We start from the raw sequence: 18778 nt of genomic DNA, 5'->3' as shown, positions 1-18778 counted from the left end.
ACTTAACCTAAATGACTTAAACACAACTAATATATGACATTGACATATATTATATATGTTATTATGACCATTAAAGTTTGGGAACACTGCCTAAATTGGGGTATCACCCGTTTTTATGAAGAAGTGCGCGCGTTTTACTTCTGCATTCCGGTCGTCTCGAACAGTAGATAAGCTGTGGTTAAGTTCACCGGCTTTTGTTCTTATGTATGCCAATGTCATGTGCCAACAGGGAAATTGCTGCTTTTCCTGCTGCCAGAAGGCATTTCAAGCACTCATGACCCTAGGGATGAGAAACACCTTTTTTTAGTATAACTATTTATTTAGTGAACTTTTTTTTTTACTACGTATGAATAGTATATGATGTATTTACTTTCGTCAGCACTATATTTTCATAATTTATGAAACAAACTTATATTTCAATGTTATATAATGTAAAACCAATAATCTGACATTTTAAAACACAAAATTGTGTTGTGAGTAATAGACTGCTTCGGGTTTACTCTTGTGTATCTGTAACATTGTACCTTGGCATCAGGTGCTCTTGGCTCTTATCCATGTACAAGTACTGTCTGGATATATGTAGTCATATGGAACCAACAAGCAGCTCATTCAATTGTTCAGCCTGCAATTAAAGGACAGTAGAATTCACCGTTTTCAGTTTTATGTTGTTTTGATCGCCAGCATGCCAACTTGGCTAAGTCTCAAACAGTATGACATAACTGCTGTATAATACTTTAAGTCCACACAGTGTTACCATTTATTTCGATATGCTTATCGATCCACCTGATCATTTCTTATAATTGATGGTGTTGATAAAGTTTCCCACCTACCCTTCACAACTCAAAGTGCGAAAAAAGCCAGTTCCCCTGGCGTTCGAGCAACTACACTAGCAATGTTCTACTGGTTCTGCCACATATGCATTAGCTGTCAGGCACCGATCTCACAAAGAAGGTTACGTCATTTAATTGGTAAGACGAGTGCAAAGATGCCCTTGGCAAGCTATGGAATGCTGCTTAACCGATGTCCGCTGGCTGGCCTTATTTTACAGGTCGACCCGTGGTGAGTTCATCCTTCGTGCTAGCAGCTGACTTTGTTATCCATGTAACTACATGAATAATTGGGTTGATACCTCCCCTACACAGGCAAGCGCAAGAGGAGTCCAGATGCAACATGAACTTTGCTGATGTTTCGGCCAAGGTGATGATGTGGGTGGGTTTAATTTAAAACCAGCTACCGTTGTCAACGGAAGATATCAGTGTCTTCAATGATATGAATAGAGACTGTGTGTGTGCCTCACTATGCAGGAGCACATGAGGGCACAACACACTAATCAAGCGACTGGTGAAAGACGAGTTTAAGCGAAATAAAGCAGACTCTGTGTGTAGGTGGGGTGCGTTAGCCATGTACTTCTATTTGAGGAGGACAAGAAGTTGAAAGTTTATGCGAGAGGGTTGTTTTTCAGCTCTGCATGCCAGGGGCAAGTTCGCTCTGAATCAACAACGACCGCAAATGCCGTTAAGATGCGTTCTATAACGACGTAAAGCATGTTCGAGCGGGGGACCACCCGACGGTAGGATCAGTGATGGACAAGAATTGCGAATCTGCTTGGCCTTCTGCCGAGGCGAGCTGTGAGAAGTGGGGGAGAACGGTGGAATGAATCGCCGCCGGACGACGTGAGCGTGATAAATGGAGTGGTTAACGGTACTGTGGCAGGACCCGGATCCTGCCAGGCCGGAGCGAGCAAATGCTCCCTTGCCGCAAAGGCTTCGGCCGAGAGAAACGTTGGACTGGCGCAACTAAGAAAGAAGCCAACATACGACGCTAACGCTGGCCGGCAGGCGGATTGATAATCGAACACACGTACCTAGATCCAAAGCTAGAGTCAGAACTAGAAGGGGTTGCAGCTGGGGAGACCAGATAAGGCTAGGCTGTTACAGTAGGTCAAAGGCAAAGATAATGAGAGCTGATTGCTTGAGAGTCAGTGCCACGGAAGCAGGGTTGCACGCATACAGAAACCTACATGATGTGAGTGCTATCCTCTCTGTATGCCAACCATTGACGGACTAGGCTTTAGATAGGTCCGACGCCCGGGAGTGTTAGTGAGGATAAGTACGAGTGACGTCAGGCGCGGCGACCGTGCGAGGGTTGTCGCACTGGCCTTGCCTGACCATGTTATCTGCTGGCTTACTCAAGTCTGAGTTTGTATGTAAGGGCTCGGCACCTACAGAGAAGCCAGTGCAAGGGAGCCTAGAGAAAAGAGAGCTGCCTACTACTTAAACAAGAGTGGCCAGTGATTGAAAGGATGGGTCTACCTGTCAATCTGGTCTCTGGTGCGAGTCTATGGTAGTATGGTCCAGTTGTAAATTGTCCACTTCCCACGAATTTCGCTTTATGTGGCAATTTGGGTTTTCCGACCGTATTCACGTTTTTCTCATTCTGGCCTTTGGAGCAGCCCAGTCAATAACGAAAGATGTCGGAATCCGGATTTTTTACTGAGCAAGGGACTAATAGATGTTCTTGTGATTGGTTTACGATAACGTCAAAATCCATGGCTCCACTAGGGTGCGAGACTCGCTGCAATTTTTAAACCAAGGAGTGGACGGCGGGGGGCATGGGAACAACCACTTCACTGTATGCCTTTTTTATCGCTAGGTTTATGTAGCAAACTTCATTATACAGTCTTCAGCAGTTTGATTACTTCAACGGAGGTTACTACTCCTTGACTCTAAACATGCGTACAATAGCAATGATAGTCTTAACGAAGGATTGTTATGTTTTATTGCGACTGTTCTGACAGAGCTCTTCAGTGTACACCAACATCTATAGTAAGTGTTTGACATGCCATAGAACACTCGCACATTCATATTTCCAATATATATCCACCGCATCTTTATTTCAATTGTGTAGATTTGTTTATTACATGCTCAACATCACTAGCGTCGGAGCGCCGGGTCTTTTGCCCGAGCGCTATTGCCGAGTTACCCTATGTCAACATTAGGTGTATTGTGTTCACATGGACAAGCATTAGGTACCGTTCTAAGGAACAACTTTATGTCAAGTAAACACGCGGGCACTTAATTTTTAAGAGCGTTTTCATATTTCATTTTCGCTAACCTTAAAAATGCAGGCACAAGTATCCTGTTCATTTGCCTATTTCTATTAGCGACTGCTTCTTATATGTGTAGCACTTATGTGTATGTTTAAGTATCAACCTGACACTTCACCAGTGAAGCTGACAGTATAGTTGGAAGGGGTGTTTACTCATGTCGTTATTACCTTTTACCATAATCACAATTTAGCACAGTGTACGTTCCTAATGATATGTTTCAAAAAAACCATCCCGGGACTCCGTGAACCGTGAGTAACGGCAGATGGGGTCGTTGTTCGTATCAGCGTACTACGTATGTCCCGAGTGTAGTTTTAGGTTGTTTTAGTCTTATGTTTATTATTTTTATATGAGAGTGATGTTTAGGGTGTAGGGTTAGGGTTAAGGTTCAGGGCTAGGGTTAGACTTAGGGCTTTAGGCGTTGAGGGTACACTTGTGTGTAATACATATATGTACCTGCGGGTACAGTAATCTGTGTACTGAAACGACAAACGCCACCCTTTCAGCGAAGTAAGATCAGTGAAATCAGTGACAGACACTGAGAGCAGGCTGTGTCAGAAATGTTTTGTGATTCATTGCATTGCGTAATTATCTAGCTGAACTCTTTTACAGTCTTTATATAATTTACTTGTCATTTGTTTGCAATGGGTGACTTTAATAATACTCTTCAAAGTTCATACAATCTAATAGTACGATATGCATATGGAATATAATGTATGGCAGTATTTGATTTACAAGTTCGGGTTTACAGTCCTTAGCCGAAGCAGCCTAAAAAATTACTTTTTTTTACGATGAGCTCTTTTTTGATTTTGTTGATGAAAAAAAAAAGAGCTCTCCGCGTAATTTTTTTAGGGAGTTGATTTTAGCATTGCGCCAAGAGCTACTGTTTTCCATAGCATCGATTTGTTCAAATTTATCATTTGAATTGCACGTGCACTGACTCGCTAATTAATATCAGTGTCAATAGCATTCAGCGCAGTCAGCACCAGTATCAGACTATCAGTGTTAAGAAATCGTCAACAATTACATATCGCATCAACATTTTTTTCATCTCATTTCACGTCGACTAAGAAAGCCAATCACATTCTTATCTCAATTATCATCACACAGTACACATTAGTCAGGTAACATTGACAAAGGCAGGAAATCCAAAATTATAATCATGGTAATGATGGATGGTTTATTTTCAGTTACTTTTTTTTTACTTTATATTTTTCATCTTCAACTTTATTGTTTACATCGACTGAGCAAGTCGAAGCTTCAGAGAGACGTTTTTAGTTACTCTTGAGTATGTTAAACAAGGACTTTGTACTGGAATCTCTTAGTGAATTGCCATTAGGAGTTCTGGGTAAGGTTCTACTTTCGTTTTTTTCCTCCCAGTCCACCGGTACCCCCATGCATGGATCAATGCTGCCGCAAATCCGCCAACAGTTCACAAGTGCCTAGACTCTTCTTTAAGTAATATACAGTTTACATTGCTTCTTTTTTTCTACTTATGAATAAAAATAGTTCAGCGTATCTACAATCGTGAGCGTTTTTCAGTTACCAGCTTATGGTTATTGCTGTGTCTGTTTTTTATTCTTTTCTTTCGTGCCTCTTCCCCACGATATAATTAACCCTGCCGTATAAACTTATTGTTATTGCCCAAGAACTGATGGTTGGGCTCGGGCCTCCGGGGGTCGGGACCTAATTTCTAACGCTGCCGGGCGGCACGGGAGCGATTTTTCTCAGTATCTTCCAAAATTTTATCGCTCTGCGATAATTGTTGTTACCAGAGCGCTTTGAAGCTGACGGAGCGAAATCGCTCGCCGCTCCCGTGTAGTTTTTCGCGTGGGAGACCGAAGGTCCGATTAGACCGAAGGCCCCGCATAGGACTGATAGGTTGTATTCCAATACAGCAGTGGTTACACGTTCCGACGGTCGCCTAAGCCTCCAGGCTACGCTCCGGAACATACCACTTACATGCTGATGCGTATTCGACGTGAATATGCCGACACATCCACCAGATGCCACTATAATCATATTGTGCACTATAACCAATGATGCCCTTTATAAACCATATATATGCCATAACCCTAACGTCTTAACCTAACCCTTTGCATTATGGTCGGTGCTATCGGACTTCCGGCTATAGTATAGGGGTTTTAGACCGAATAGATTCTGTACCCATCATAACCTTTTATGTTTTGGTGAGGTTACGAGAACGGGGTTCATTGAAATTTCCGTGAGATCCGCATGCAACATAGGCCATGCGCTCGCGATGCGCGCCGTGACGGCGATATGTGGCGCTGAAAAAAACCCTACCGTTCCCTTCTACATGGCTTTACCTTGCTACTGATATGTGTATACATTCACTTCAATCGTTATTCACTTCTTAAAAGATTGTTTTTCAGAAATACCGCTTCCTTCCACTTTCCTAAATCATTCACCATTTACAAACAATCAGACCAATCAGAGCGAGTCTATCAGCCCTCCTGCAGCGCCACAGATACAAGCGAGAACCAGGCTATTGTAAGACTCGCTGTGATTGGTCTGATTGTTTGTAAATGGCAAATGATTTAGGAAAGTGGAACGAAGCGGTCTTTCTGAAAAACAATCTTTTAAGAAGTGAATAACGATTGAAGTGAATGTATACACATATCAGTAGCAAGGTAAAGCCATCTAGAAGGGAACGGTAGGGCTTTTTTCACGCCAATAGCGGCGTACGGGCCGCATTCGCAGTGCATGCATTTTGCTAGATACAATCATTATGTAACCCAAACCCAAGAGGATAGGGGGACCTATCCTCTTGGGTTTGGGTTACATTATTGTATCTAGCATTTTGCATGCGATCTCACGAAATTTCAATGAACCCCGTTCTGTCCCAATATAACCCTCACCAAAATATAAAAAAAGGTTATATGGGACAGAATTATTCGGTCTATAGTATAGGGCTGCCCCCACACGGAATGCTTACTTCATCTTTTCCAAGTCATATGCACACTGATTTATATTTCGTTGATGACAATACCGTACAAATGATACAGCAGAAGTAAACCTTATAGTAATTGCTGTGCAACACCATAGACTAATCTGTTATTTTGTTAGCCTAGATGGCAAGGAGTTGTACATCTAGCTCCTCGGTATATGGTAACACATAACAAGCAAATTGATAGAAGGGGAGCGCCATATTAGTTGTATCAAAACATGTTGCGTACGCCCCTGTTAAAAATAAAAGAAATATAGTAAAAAACTGAAAATTTATTTTGATTATAATATTTTAATTTTAAACTATAGATTTAAGTATAAATGCAACATAATCAATAAAGTATAATGTCCATATTTAAATTCATATGACTGTTGGCTAATTTTCTGATACGGTAGTGGCTTTTCCGGTTGGTTCGGTCTTGTTTCCTTGCGTTTTTATCCTTGTAGATTATTTTACGGTATAATATTCTGTTCTAATACACAATTATGGGTAACAGATCGTCGTTAATGCTGCAGGATGAAGAAATAGCAGCAATACAACAAGAAACTGGGTGTAAGTTTAGTGTACAGTGATAAGTTCATCATTGTTTACCAATCTGCTGTAGTGAGGCTGTAGCCGTAGGCACGCCGCACAGGCACTCGGACCGTCTCAATAAAAAAAATTAATGGTAAATAAACACGAAATGTACCAAAGTCTTAATGTTTCTCTACTAGATTTCGCCTATAATCACCTGTAAATGCCAGTGAAATGCTCATCTGCAACACGCAAGTACACCGGACGCCCGCGCTGTGCACAAACAATATGAATAAGAGAGCAGCTAGGAAAGCGCGATTGAAAAATTCGCTCAATGCTCACTTCATTTCACACCTTCACAGCACAAATACACATCCAACAGCTTCCATCTTGGTATCTATGTGTACAGAAATGTTCACTTGTTCGAATTATAACGCTGGCCTTTGTTCATACCTACTCCCGCCAGAGATATCTCGTGAAATCCTGCACGAAATGTGCTCTCCGTGAAAATGTAAAGAGGACGACATGTCTATTTATACACGAGTAATGGCGGCGCATTGCATGCCGGGATGAGTTGCTGCCGGCCTCCGAGCTCCATTTCGAAGCCCGCCAAGCCAAGCACAATGCGCGCGGGAATGACGTCACGCACACACGACTATAGACCAATAAATTGTGCCCTAAAAATTTGTATATTCTGATGTTATTTTAGGGCCCAATAGCCTTCCATAGACAGGGTTCTCCCTACGTTGCGCAAACGGGGCGCGCGCGCTGAATGAATGACGTCTGTTATTGATAGCCATAGTGATGACCCCCACCTGTGCCCACCTCACGCTGGATGTAGTAAACTCTTTAGTACTGACATAATGAGTCAGCGCTACCATGGCGCTACACAGCGGCGACCGGAAGCAACACACTGGCCACAAAGCGAGAGAGGGTCGCAGCAAACAGGGATCTCGAGTCGGTTTTAGGCAAAAATACCAGATTTTCACCGCTCATTATCTCAGCGTATAGGGGCATCGTAGGGACAAGCGGTTTGTTTTATATTAGCAAGGTAGGACAGCTGATAAATAAAACCGCAAAGAATCGTCAAAATAAAACGGGCAAAGTTTCTTAATTCGACTAATACTGCAACATGGTTTCAGCATTTCACCGTTGTACGCTCTCCTTCTTTATACGCTCTTGACTATATGTATTATAAACTCATGGTCATATTGGTAACAAGATACCAATAGCTTTCACAGCGAGAAACCTTACATAACTTACTAATAGTATCTTTAATACATATAGCATATACCTCATAGAAACGGCACACTGGTACAGATTCTTCATGCTTGTGTCGTTCTCTGATATAGGAAGCTGTGAGGCTGTGGCATTTTCCATCCACTACTTTGCCATTTCTATCCTGACTCACCTGCAGATCAGGTAAATTGCTTACACTATAAAATACTAGCCAGATTTTTTTTCACCCGTTTAAACATCGATTGCTTACATATGTCTGTCGATACAATAGTACTGGTTTCTGCTATACTTGCACAACCATTATATCTTTATTTTTCATAGCTCAAGGTTACTGTAAAAGAAAAGCAAATTATAGACCACGATACCTCAGGATGAATGCAGAGATTCTTTCTGGAAGTCAAAGCCAAAGCTAGAAATGGCTGCTTCTCAGAGTTCTCCTTCTCATAATATTTCAACAACCGTCGCAACTCTTCAACACACTTGATATGCAAAAACAAATTATGTAGACTTTACAAAGCTGCGTGGTGTTGAGTGTGTTTGTGTAAGGAAAAACATTGCTTGATTAAACAAGCTTGATTAAATTCAATGAAGAAAAATTTTAAAATGCCAAAAAAATTCATACCATAAACAATTATTAAAATTCCGCAGCCCTGTTCAGCTCTTAATTTTATCTCACTTTAGCTTGCAGATTATATAATATTGCTAGTAATATAATACATGACATATAATTTATATGAATATAAATTATGTCTGGCTTTACGCAGCTCACGACTAGAAATGATTGCCATTTAAACAGTATATGTACCGGAGGGACTATATGCCCCTTTAATAGGCTAACGCTCCATTAGGAGTGTTCCCAACTTTGATATCATTAATGATTAATGATTAATGATTGATAATCCTAACCCTAACCCTAAACCTAACCTAAATGACATTAAACCACAAACTAATATATGACCATGACCATATATATATATATGTTATTATGACCATTAAAGTTGGGAACACTCCTAATGGAGTATCACCCCATTAATAGAAGAAGTGCCCGCGTTTACCTTCTCAATTTCCGGTACAGTCCTCGAACAGTAGATAAGCTTGGTTAATTCACCCGGCTTTTGTTTTATGTATGCAACAATCAGTGCCAACAGGGAAATTGTCTTTCCTGTGCCAGAAGGCATTTCAAGCACTCCATGACCCTAGGGATGAGAAACACATTTTTTTAGTATAATATTTATGATACTATATGAATAGTATATGAATAGTATATTATACTTTCGTAGCACTAATATTTCATAATTATGAAAACAACTATAACTTTCAATAGTTAATCATGTAAAACAATAATCTGACATTTTAAACACAAAATTGATGTGTTGAGTAATAGTGCTTCGGGTTTACTCTTAGTGTATCTGTAACATTTAACCTTGGCATCAAGTGTCCTCTTGAGCTCTACCATGTAAGAGTACTGCTCTGGATATATGTAGTCATATGGAAACCACACAAGCAGTCCATCAATGTTCAGCCTGCAATAAAAGAGACAGTAGAATCACCGTTTCATTTTATGTTGTTGATGCCAGTGCAACTTGCAAGTCTAAAACAATATATGACATTGCTGTATAATACTATAACCACACAGTGTGTACATTTATTTCGATATGCTTATCGATCCACCTGATCATTTCTTATAAATGAGAGTGCTGTTGATAAAGTTCCCACCTACCCATTCACAAACTCAAATGTGCGAAAAAAGCCAAGTTTCCCTGGCTTCAGCAACTACACTAGCAATAGCTCATACTGGATTCTGCCACTATGCCATAGCTGAGCACCGATCTCACAAAGAAGGTTCACGTCTTTACATGGAAGACCGAGTGCAAAGATGCCCTTGGCAAGCTATGGAAGCTGCTAACCGATGTCCCGCTGCTGGCTTATTTACAGTCGACCGGTGAGTTCATCTTTGCTGCTAGCCTGACTATGTTATCCAATCGTACTACATGAATAATTGGGTTGATCACCTCCCCTACAAGGCAAGCGCAAGAGAGTACCAGAGCCAACCTGAACTTGCTGATGTTCGGCCAAAAGGTGATGATGTGGGTGGGTTTAATTAAACCAGCTACCGCCTGTCAACGAGAAGATATAGTGTCTCAATGAATATGATGAGACTGTGTGTGTGCTCCACTATGCAAGGAGCACATGAGGGCACACACACACTTAAATCAAGCGACGGAGTGGGGAAAGACGAGTTATAACCGGGAAATAAAGCAGTCTGCTGTGTAGGTGGGTGCGTAGCCATAGTACTTCTATTTGCGAGGAGACAAGAAGTTGAGAAGTTTATGGAGAGGGTTGTTTTTCACTCTGCATGCCAGGGGCAAGCTTCGCTGAATCCAACAACGACCGCAAATGCAGATTAAGATCGTATCTAATAACGACGTAAAGCAGTACGAGGGGGAGAACCCACCCGACGGCTAGGATCAGGATGACAAGAATTGGAATCTGCTGGCAGCTGCCGAGGCAGGTGAGAAGTGGGAAGACGAGTGGAATGAATCGCGCGCCCAGACCGACGGAGGATGATAATGGAGTGGCTAACGTACTGTGGCAGGGCAACCGGATCCTGCAGGAGCGAGCAAATGCTCCCTTGCCTCAAAGGTTCGGCGAGAAAAACGTTGACTGGCGCAACTAAGAAAGAAGCCACACATACGAGCTAACCGCTGGCCGGCAGGCGGATGAAATCGAAACAGTACTAGAATCCAAGATAGAGTCAGAACAGAAAGGGGGGTTGCCCGCTGCGGAACCAGATAAGGCTAGGCTGTACAGTAGCCGAACAGGCAAAGATAATGAAGAAGCTACTAGTTAGAGTCAGGCCAGGAAGCAGGGTTGCACGATACAGAACCACATGATGTGAAGCTGTACTCTCTGTATCCAACCCATTGAGACTAGGATAGATAGTCCAGCCGGGAGTGTAGTGAGGATAGTACGAGTGACAGTCAGGCCGGCGACCCAGTGGGGTTGCTCGCCACTGGCCTTGCTGACCCATGTTATCTGCTGGCTACCAAGTATGAGTTTGTTGTAAGGCTGAGCACCTACAGAGAAGCCATGCCAAGGAGCCTGAGAAAAGAGAGCTGCCTACTACATAACAAGATGGGGCCAGTGAGCTATGAAGGATGGTCTACCTAGTCATCTGGTCTTCTGGTGCGAGGCTATGGAGTATGGACCCAGTGTAGAATTGTTTGCCACTTACCACGAACCGCTTTATGATGGCAAGGGGCCGACCGTATTCACTGCCTCTCATTCTGGCCTTGATGCAGCCCCAGTCAATAACGAAGATGTCGAGAATCCGGAAACTGAGCCAGGACTAAATAGATGTCGTGAGGGTTTACGATAACGTCCAAAATCCATGGCTCCAAACTAGGGCTGACGAGATGTCAATTTTTAAACCAAGAGTGGGGGGGGGGGCAATGGAAACGAACCATTCACCTGTACTGCCTTTTTTATCCTAGTTTATGTAGCAAACTTCACTTATAAAGTCTTCAGCAGTTTGATACTTCAACGGAGGCTTACTACTCCTTACCTCTAAACATTAGCAGTACAATAGCAAATGATAGTCTTAAAGCAAGGATTTTATGTTTTCTTGACTGTTCTGCAACTCTTCATGTAACACCAACCATCTATAGTAATGCTGACATGCCATAGAACACTCGCACATCATTTTCACCAATATATATACCACCGATCTTTATTTCAATTTAGATTTGTTTATACATGTCAACATCACTAGCGTAGCGCCGGGTTTTGCCCGAGCCATTGCCGAGTACCCTATCTCAACATTATGTATTGTGTACATGACAAGATTAGGTACCGTTCTAGAACAATTTATGTCAAGTAAACACGGGCACTTAATTTTTAAGAGCGTTTTCATATTTCATTTTCGTAAACCTAAAAAAATGCAGGCACAAGTATCCTGTTCATTTGCTATTTTATAGCGACTGCTTCTTATTGTAGTAGCATTAGTGTATGTTTAAGTATCACCTGACACATTCACAGTGAAGCTGACAGTATAGATTGGAAGTGGGTTGTTAACCATGTGTTATTACCTTTTACCAATAATACAATTTACACAGTGTAACGTCTAATGATATGTTCAAAAACCATCCCGGACTCCGTAACCGTGAGTAACGCAGATGGGGTCGTTGTCGTATCAGGTACTACAGATATGTACCCGAGGTAGTTTTAGGTTGTTTAGTATTATGTTTATATTTTTATATGAGGTATGTTTAGGGTTAGGGTTAGGGTTAAGGTTAGGGCTAGGGTTAGAACTTAGGGTTAGGGTTAGGGTACACTTTGTGTATACATATATGTACCTCGGGTACATATCTGTAGTACCTGATACGACAACGACCCCTTCAGCGTAAGTAATAAGTGAAATCAGTGACAGACACTGAGACAGTGTGTCAGAAATGCTTTTTTGAATTCATTGGCATTGGTAATTATCTATCTGAACTTTTACATCTTATATTTATTTACTTATCATTTGTTTGCAATGTGTGATTTAATAATACTCTAAATTCAACCAATCAATAGTACAATATCATATGAATATAATTATGAATATTGAATTACAAGTTCGGGTTACAGTCCTATAGACCGAAGCAGCCTAAAAATTACTTTTTTTTTACGAGAGCTCTTTTTTGATTTTGTATGAAAAAAAAAAGAGCTCTCCGCGTAATTTTTTTAGGGAGTTGATTTTAGCATTGCGCCAAGAGCTACTGTTTTCCATAGCATCGATTTGTTCAAATTTATCATTTGAATTGCACGTGCACTGACTCGCTAATTAATATCAGTGTCAATAGCATTCAGCGCAGTCAGCACCAGTATCAGACTATCAGTGTTAAGAAATCGTCAACAATTACATATCGCATCAACATTTTTTTCATCTCATTTCACGTCGACTAAGAAAGCCAATCACATTCTTATCTCAATTATCATCACACAGTACACATTAGTCAGGTAACATTGACAAAGGCAGGAAATCCAAAATTATAATCATGGTAATGATGGATGGTTTATTTTCAGTTACTTTTTTTTTACTTTATATTTTTCATCTTCAACTTTATTGTTTACATCGACTGAGCAAGTCGAAGCTTCAGAGAGACGTTTTTAGTTACTCTTGAGTATGTTAAACAAGGACTTTGTACTGGAATCTCTTAGTGAATTGCCATTAGGAGTTCTGGGTAAGGTTCTACTTTCGTTTTTTTCCTCCCAGTCCACCGGTACCCCCATGCATGGATCAATGCTGCCGCAAATCCGCCAACAGTTCACAAGTGCCTAGACTCTTCTTTAAGTAATATACAGTTTACATTGCTTCTTTTTTTCTACTTATGAATAAAAATAGTTCAGCGTATCTACAATCGTGAGCGTTTTTCAGTTACCAGCTTATGGTTATTGCTGTGTCTGTTTTTTATTCTTTTCTTTCGTGCCTCTTCCCCACGATATAATTAACCCTGCCGTATAAACTTATTGTTATTGCCCAAGAACTGATGGTTGGGCTCGGGCCTCCGGGGGTCGGGACCTAATTTCTAACGCTGCCGGGCGGCACGGGAGCGATTTTTCTCAGTATCTTCCAAAATTTTATCGCTCTGCGATAATTGTTGTTACCAGAGCGCTTTGAAGCTGACGGAGCGAAATCGCTCGCCGCTCCCGTGTAGTTTTTCGCGTGGGAGACCGAAGGTCCGATTAGACCGAAGGCCCCGCATAGGACTGATAGGTTGTATTCCAATACAGCAGTGGTTACACGTTCCGACGGTCGCCTAAGCCTCCAGGCTACGCTCCGGAACATACCACTTACATGCTGATGCGTATTCGACGTGAATATGCCGACACATCCACCAGATGCCACTATAATCATATTGTGCACTATAACCAATGATGCCCTTTATAAACCATATATATGCCATAACCCTAACGTCTTAACCTAACCCTTTGCATTATGGTCGGTGCTATCGGACTTCCGGCTATAGTATAGGGGTTTTAGACCGAATAGATTCTGTACCCATCATAACCTTTTATGTTTTGGTGAGGTTACGAGAACGGGGTTCATTGAAATTTCCGTGAGATCCGCATGCAACATAGGCCATGCGCTCGCGATGCGCGCCGTGACGGCGATATGTGGCGCTGAAAAAAACCCTACCGTTCCCTTCTACATGGCTTTACCTATGTACTGCATTGTGTATACATTCTCAGTTCGAATCGTTATTCACTTCTTAAAAGATTGTTTTGCAGCAAATACCGACTTCCTTGCAGCCCTTTTCCTATAGATCATTCACCAGATTTACAGAACAATCAGACCAATCAGCGGAAACTGGAGGTCTATCCAGCCCCTCCTGCAGCCGCCACAGTACAAGCGAGAACCAGGCCTTTCGTCAAGACTTCGCTGTGATTGGTCATGATTGGCATTTGTTTTATAAATGGCAAATGATTAGGAAATTTGGATACGACTTGGCGGGTCCTTTGTAAATTACAATTCATCTTGAGACTTAAGAGTATAATAACGAATTGTAATGGAATGTATACACATATCAGTTTTCTACATTTTGTGGCTCAAGCCATCTAGAAGGGAGACTGGTTGGTTTTTCACCGCCCGAATAGCGGTGTACGGCGCCGCATCGCAGTCTGCAGCTTTTGCCCTAGATACAATCATTATGTTCAAACTCTAAACCTCATTCATTCTTTGTATATATGGGACCATCCTCTTGGGTTGCTGGCGTTAATTATCTGTATCTAGCAATCTTGCATGGCGAGTCTCACGATAAGATATTGCAATGAGGACCCCGTTCTGTCCCATATACCGTCACCAGTAAATATAAAAACGTACACGTGTGTACCTATGTCGGACGGAGAAGTGTATTCCGCAGGTCTATAGTATAGGGCTGCCCGTCCGCCCGGGGATGCTTAACCTTGATCTTATTCCGAGAGCTATGCGCACTGACTTTATAGCTTTTCGTTGATGCAACAATACGGCTACAAATGATACAGCAGAAGTAAACTTATAGTAATTGCTGTTCGCAACACATAGCTAATCTGTTCATTTTGTATATTAGCCTAGAATGGCAGGAGTTGTCATCTAGCTCTCTCGGCTAGTATGCGTAACCACATAACAGCTATAGAAGGGACGCGCTATTAGTTGCTATCAAAACGACTGTTGCGTATCCGCCCACTGCTTTAAAAACTAAAAGAAATATAGTAAACACAAAACTGAAAATTTATTCTTGATTATACATATTTAAATTTTAAACATAGATTTAGTGTATCACACAGATGCACAGCATAACTCAATAAAGTGTACTTCAATGTCCATATTTAGAATATCAATTATGGACTGGTTGGCTAACTTTTCTGATACCGGGGTTAGTGGCCTTCGGTTGGTCTCGGTCTTGTTTCTTGCGTTGTATCTTGTCAATTCACCTTTTACGTGTTATAACTTTGGCTGTTCTATACACGAATTATGCGGAACTAGATTCCGTTCGGTTATGTGCAGGTGAAGAATGCAGCAACTACAACAATGAATACTGCGGTGTCTTAAGATTTAGTGTACAGTCGATAACGTTAATCATTGAGTTGTACGCCAATCTGCTGTAGGGTGTAACGACGTAGGCACGCGCCACAGGCGGCACTCGGACCTTCTCAATAAAAAAAATTAACTGGTAAATAAAACACGAAATGTACCAAAGTCTTAATGTTTCTCTACTAGATATTCGCCTATAATCACCTGGTAATGAGCCAGTGACCAATGCTCACTCTGCCAGACACGCAAGTACACCGGAGCTGCCCGCGTGTGCCCAAACAATATAGAATACAGAGAAGCAGGTAGGAAAGCGCGATTGAAAAATTCGCTTCGAATGAGGTCATTTCACTTTCGTCACACCTTATCACAAGCACAATACAATCCAACCAGCTTCATTTGGTATCTATGTGTACGTAAATGTTCACTTGTCTCCGAATGTATCAACGCTGGCCTTTGTTGCATACCTACTCCGCCATGGATTCTCCGGTGAAATCCTGCACCGAAATGTGCTCTCGGTCCGGTGCTGTCCGATGAGAAATGTAAATTGATTGGTGAGCTCGACCCCTATGTTCTTTATTTTACTCGAGTTCGAATGGGCGGGCGCATTCGCAACTCGCCGGTCGGTTGCGTGCCGTCCTGCCGAAGCTCCATTTCGAGCCCGCAACAGCACAATTCGGCCCCGGGGAATGACGTCACGCACACACGACTATTTTTTTTTTTTAGACCATTTAAATGTGCTTCTTTTCAAAGATTTATGATGTATTTACTTTGGGGCCCAACTGTTGATGTTCCTTCCATGGTACATTGGTTCTACCCTATCTCATGCGCAATACGTGGGTGTGCGCTTTTTGATTTTTTTGTGTCATCTGCGCACTGTTTGTAGACAAATCCCCCCGCGTTTGGAATCGTCGCGCCCCGTTAGGTAATAATACCTCCGCCCGTTCATATTAAATTCCCCACAAAAAGTTTGCCAGCGCGCGGAGAACACCGATCGGCTCAAGAGATTGCCGTTCCGACCAGGACATCGACGCGTCTGTATTTTTTACCGTACCACGCATGCACCTGAAGACAGTCACAAGTTAACCTGACAATGCACAGTTAACCTGGTCGACCATAACTGCCCTACACCGATCTCGGCTCGACTGCCCCTCTCTCGTATAGACCAAGACCCCACAGCGTACCGTCTAGCTGGGCGGTGTCCTGGGTGCGCGATTCTTTACGGCATTAATTACGGATCGTTACGTAAAAATCACACGCCCCCCGGACCCCCCTAGTTCTGTGCCCTCCCTAGCCCCTTAGTTCGTCCCCATTCCCTCCCCTCCCCCTCCCCCCGCTACCCTCCCCTCGCCCACCTGCTGTTGATTTCTCCTGGGAGAACCCTGATTAGACAAAACCTTGTGAATTCTGTCGTGAGAACACTGCACGACAACCTTTCACTATGTTCGGCAGTGGTGGCGGTCTCCGGTAGTTAGCCATAGAAAATCAAGAAATACCCAAGCCGTTGTTTATTAATCATCTTACCTAATTACACCAAAACATTTTGTATTGGTATATTCTCCATTTTAACACGTTTTTTTATTAAAAACGTCGCGACAGACATAAAAATCTACGGCAAAATTTGCTACACACAAAACTGCCAATCTTACATTGAACCCCACAACGACATTTCTCACCGGCCAATGAAATCATCGCTGTGACGCTGTCCGGTGCGGTTCAATGCAAGATTGGCAGTTTTGTGTGTAGCGAATTTTGCGTGATTTTTATGTCGTGATGTTTTAATAAAATAAACGTGATTAAAGGGGAGAATACTGCATGACAAGTGTTTTGTAATGAAGGTAAGATGTTAATAAAGCGACGGCTTTAGGTATTTCTTTGATTTTCTATGTAACACAGCCGTAAATACTGAAAAGGTTGTCGTGCATTTTGCATGACAGAATTCACAGGTTTTGTCTATGGAAGGCTATTGGGCCCTAAAATAACATCAGAATATAAAAAATTTTAGGGCACAATTTATTGGTCTAACACGACTACAGCGATCGATCGAAAGTAGCGCTGTTAGGGATTTTCGGATGATAACGTCTTCTTTACATTTTTTTATTCATGTTGTTTGTGCACGCAGCACAGGGCGGGCGGGCGTGCGGTGTACTTTTGTGTTGCAGATGAGCATTTGACCGGCATTTACAGGTGATTATAGGCGAAATAGAGTAGAGAAACATTAAGACTTTGGTACATTTCGTGTTTATTTACCATTAATTTTTTTTATTGAGACGTTCCAAGTGCCTGTGCCTAATATACTTGGTACTGAATAAATGACTTTGGCATTGATTGACTACGTAATATTAAACATAGAGAACTCTAGTGATGGGAATCGGCTGGAATTTCATAATCGATTATCGGTTTCCCTTAACCGATCGATAATCGATTATAATCGGATAATCGGTTAATAATAGCATAGATTTAATTTAATCTTACTTTGTACATACAATTATACATAGCATTCAATATTATCATGTTTTATGATCATGTATTAACTCTGTGAAGGTTTGTGTATGTATATTAATGTCTGCTCCTATACAGTATTTAATCAATTTAAAAAGAAACGGTTTAAATGCCTTTATTAAAAAATTTGTCTTGTTGTGCAGAATAAATTCATGACCACGTCATTTTTCATCAAATATTATTTATATGTGGTTAGCCATCATAATATGCATAAATTACTGTGATGTACAATAAATGTGTATGAATTTGAATTTTGTGATCGATTCTCATCCAATCAGCAGCCTTGTGACATGAAATTATGAAGTTCCTGTTATCATGAGTTTGTGCGTAGCTACGATGTGTTTCTGTCAACGCTACTCTCGTAGCATTAACATTAGTCGTAAGTGTTATCGTAGCATTAACATTAGTCGTAAGTGTTATCGTAGCATTAACATTAGTCGTAAGTGTTATCGTAGCATTAACATTAGCAGTTAGCATTAACTTTACGATGTTTCTGACAACGGGCCCCTGCAGAACTTGTGCTCTACTTGTCATATCAATTCACACATCGTGAGTACAGTTCCTTGTTTGTTTGTTTTGGTATTTCCGATAATCGATTATTTTTTTTCATAATATTAATCGATTATCGAATTTGAGACTATAATCGATCGATTTTCGATTATAATCGATCATCAGGACATCACTAGTGAACTCGCTAAAATCGCTTAACTACAGTACACTACAGTACACACACTGTGACACAGGCACTTGGAACGTTTCAATGAAACTTCGATTACATAAAATGTAGGGTCACATTAATTATAACAGGATTATTAAAGGAACAGTAGCCTCTAGGTTCTAGGGTTATTTTCAGCTAATTTAGGTTATAATTGCGCTACATAAAAAGTTTCATGGTTCA

The 18778-nt window shown here is 41.5% G+C and overlaps 1 protein-coding gene across 1 annotated transcript in view; it reads right to left on the bottom strand.

Moving 5' to 3' along the window:
• Positions 1 to 11082, bottom strand: part of LOC106808509 (TFIIH basal transcription factor complex helicase XPD subunit-like) — a 35530-nt gene extending 24448 nt beyond the window's left edge. The window contains exons 1-5 of the mRNA XM_014811263.1: positions 11062 to 11082; positions 9250 to 9349; positions 8882 to 9022; positions 8192 to 8305; positions 7882 to 7998 (exon numbers count right to left, since the gene is read on the bottom strand). Of these exons, the coding sequence (XP_014666749.1) occupies positions 7882 to 7998; positions 8192 to 8305; positions 8882 to 9022; positions 9250 to 9282 (405 nt within the window). The 5' untranslated portion in view covers positions 9283 to 9349; positions 11062 to 11082. The remainder of the gene's footprint in view (positions 1 to 7881; positions 7999 to 8191; positions 8306 to 8881; positions 9023 to 9249; positions 9350 to 11061) is intronic.
• Between the last annotated feature and the right edge of the window lie 7696 nt (positions 11083 to 18778).

The sequence above is a fragment of the Priapulus caudatus genome, unplaced genomic scaffold (assembly GCF_000485595.1).
Source record: "Priapulus caudatus unplaced genomic scaffold, Priapulus_caudatus-5.0.1 Scaffold283, whole genome shotgun sequence".
In the NCBI taxonomy this organism is placed as follows: Eukaryota; Metazoa; Priapulida; class Priapulimorpha; order Priapulimorphida; family Priapulidae; genus Priapulus; species Priapulus caudatus.
This window is presented reverse-complemented; position numbering and strand designations above follow the sequence as displayed.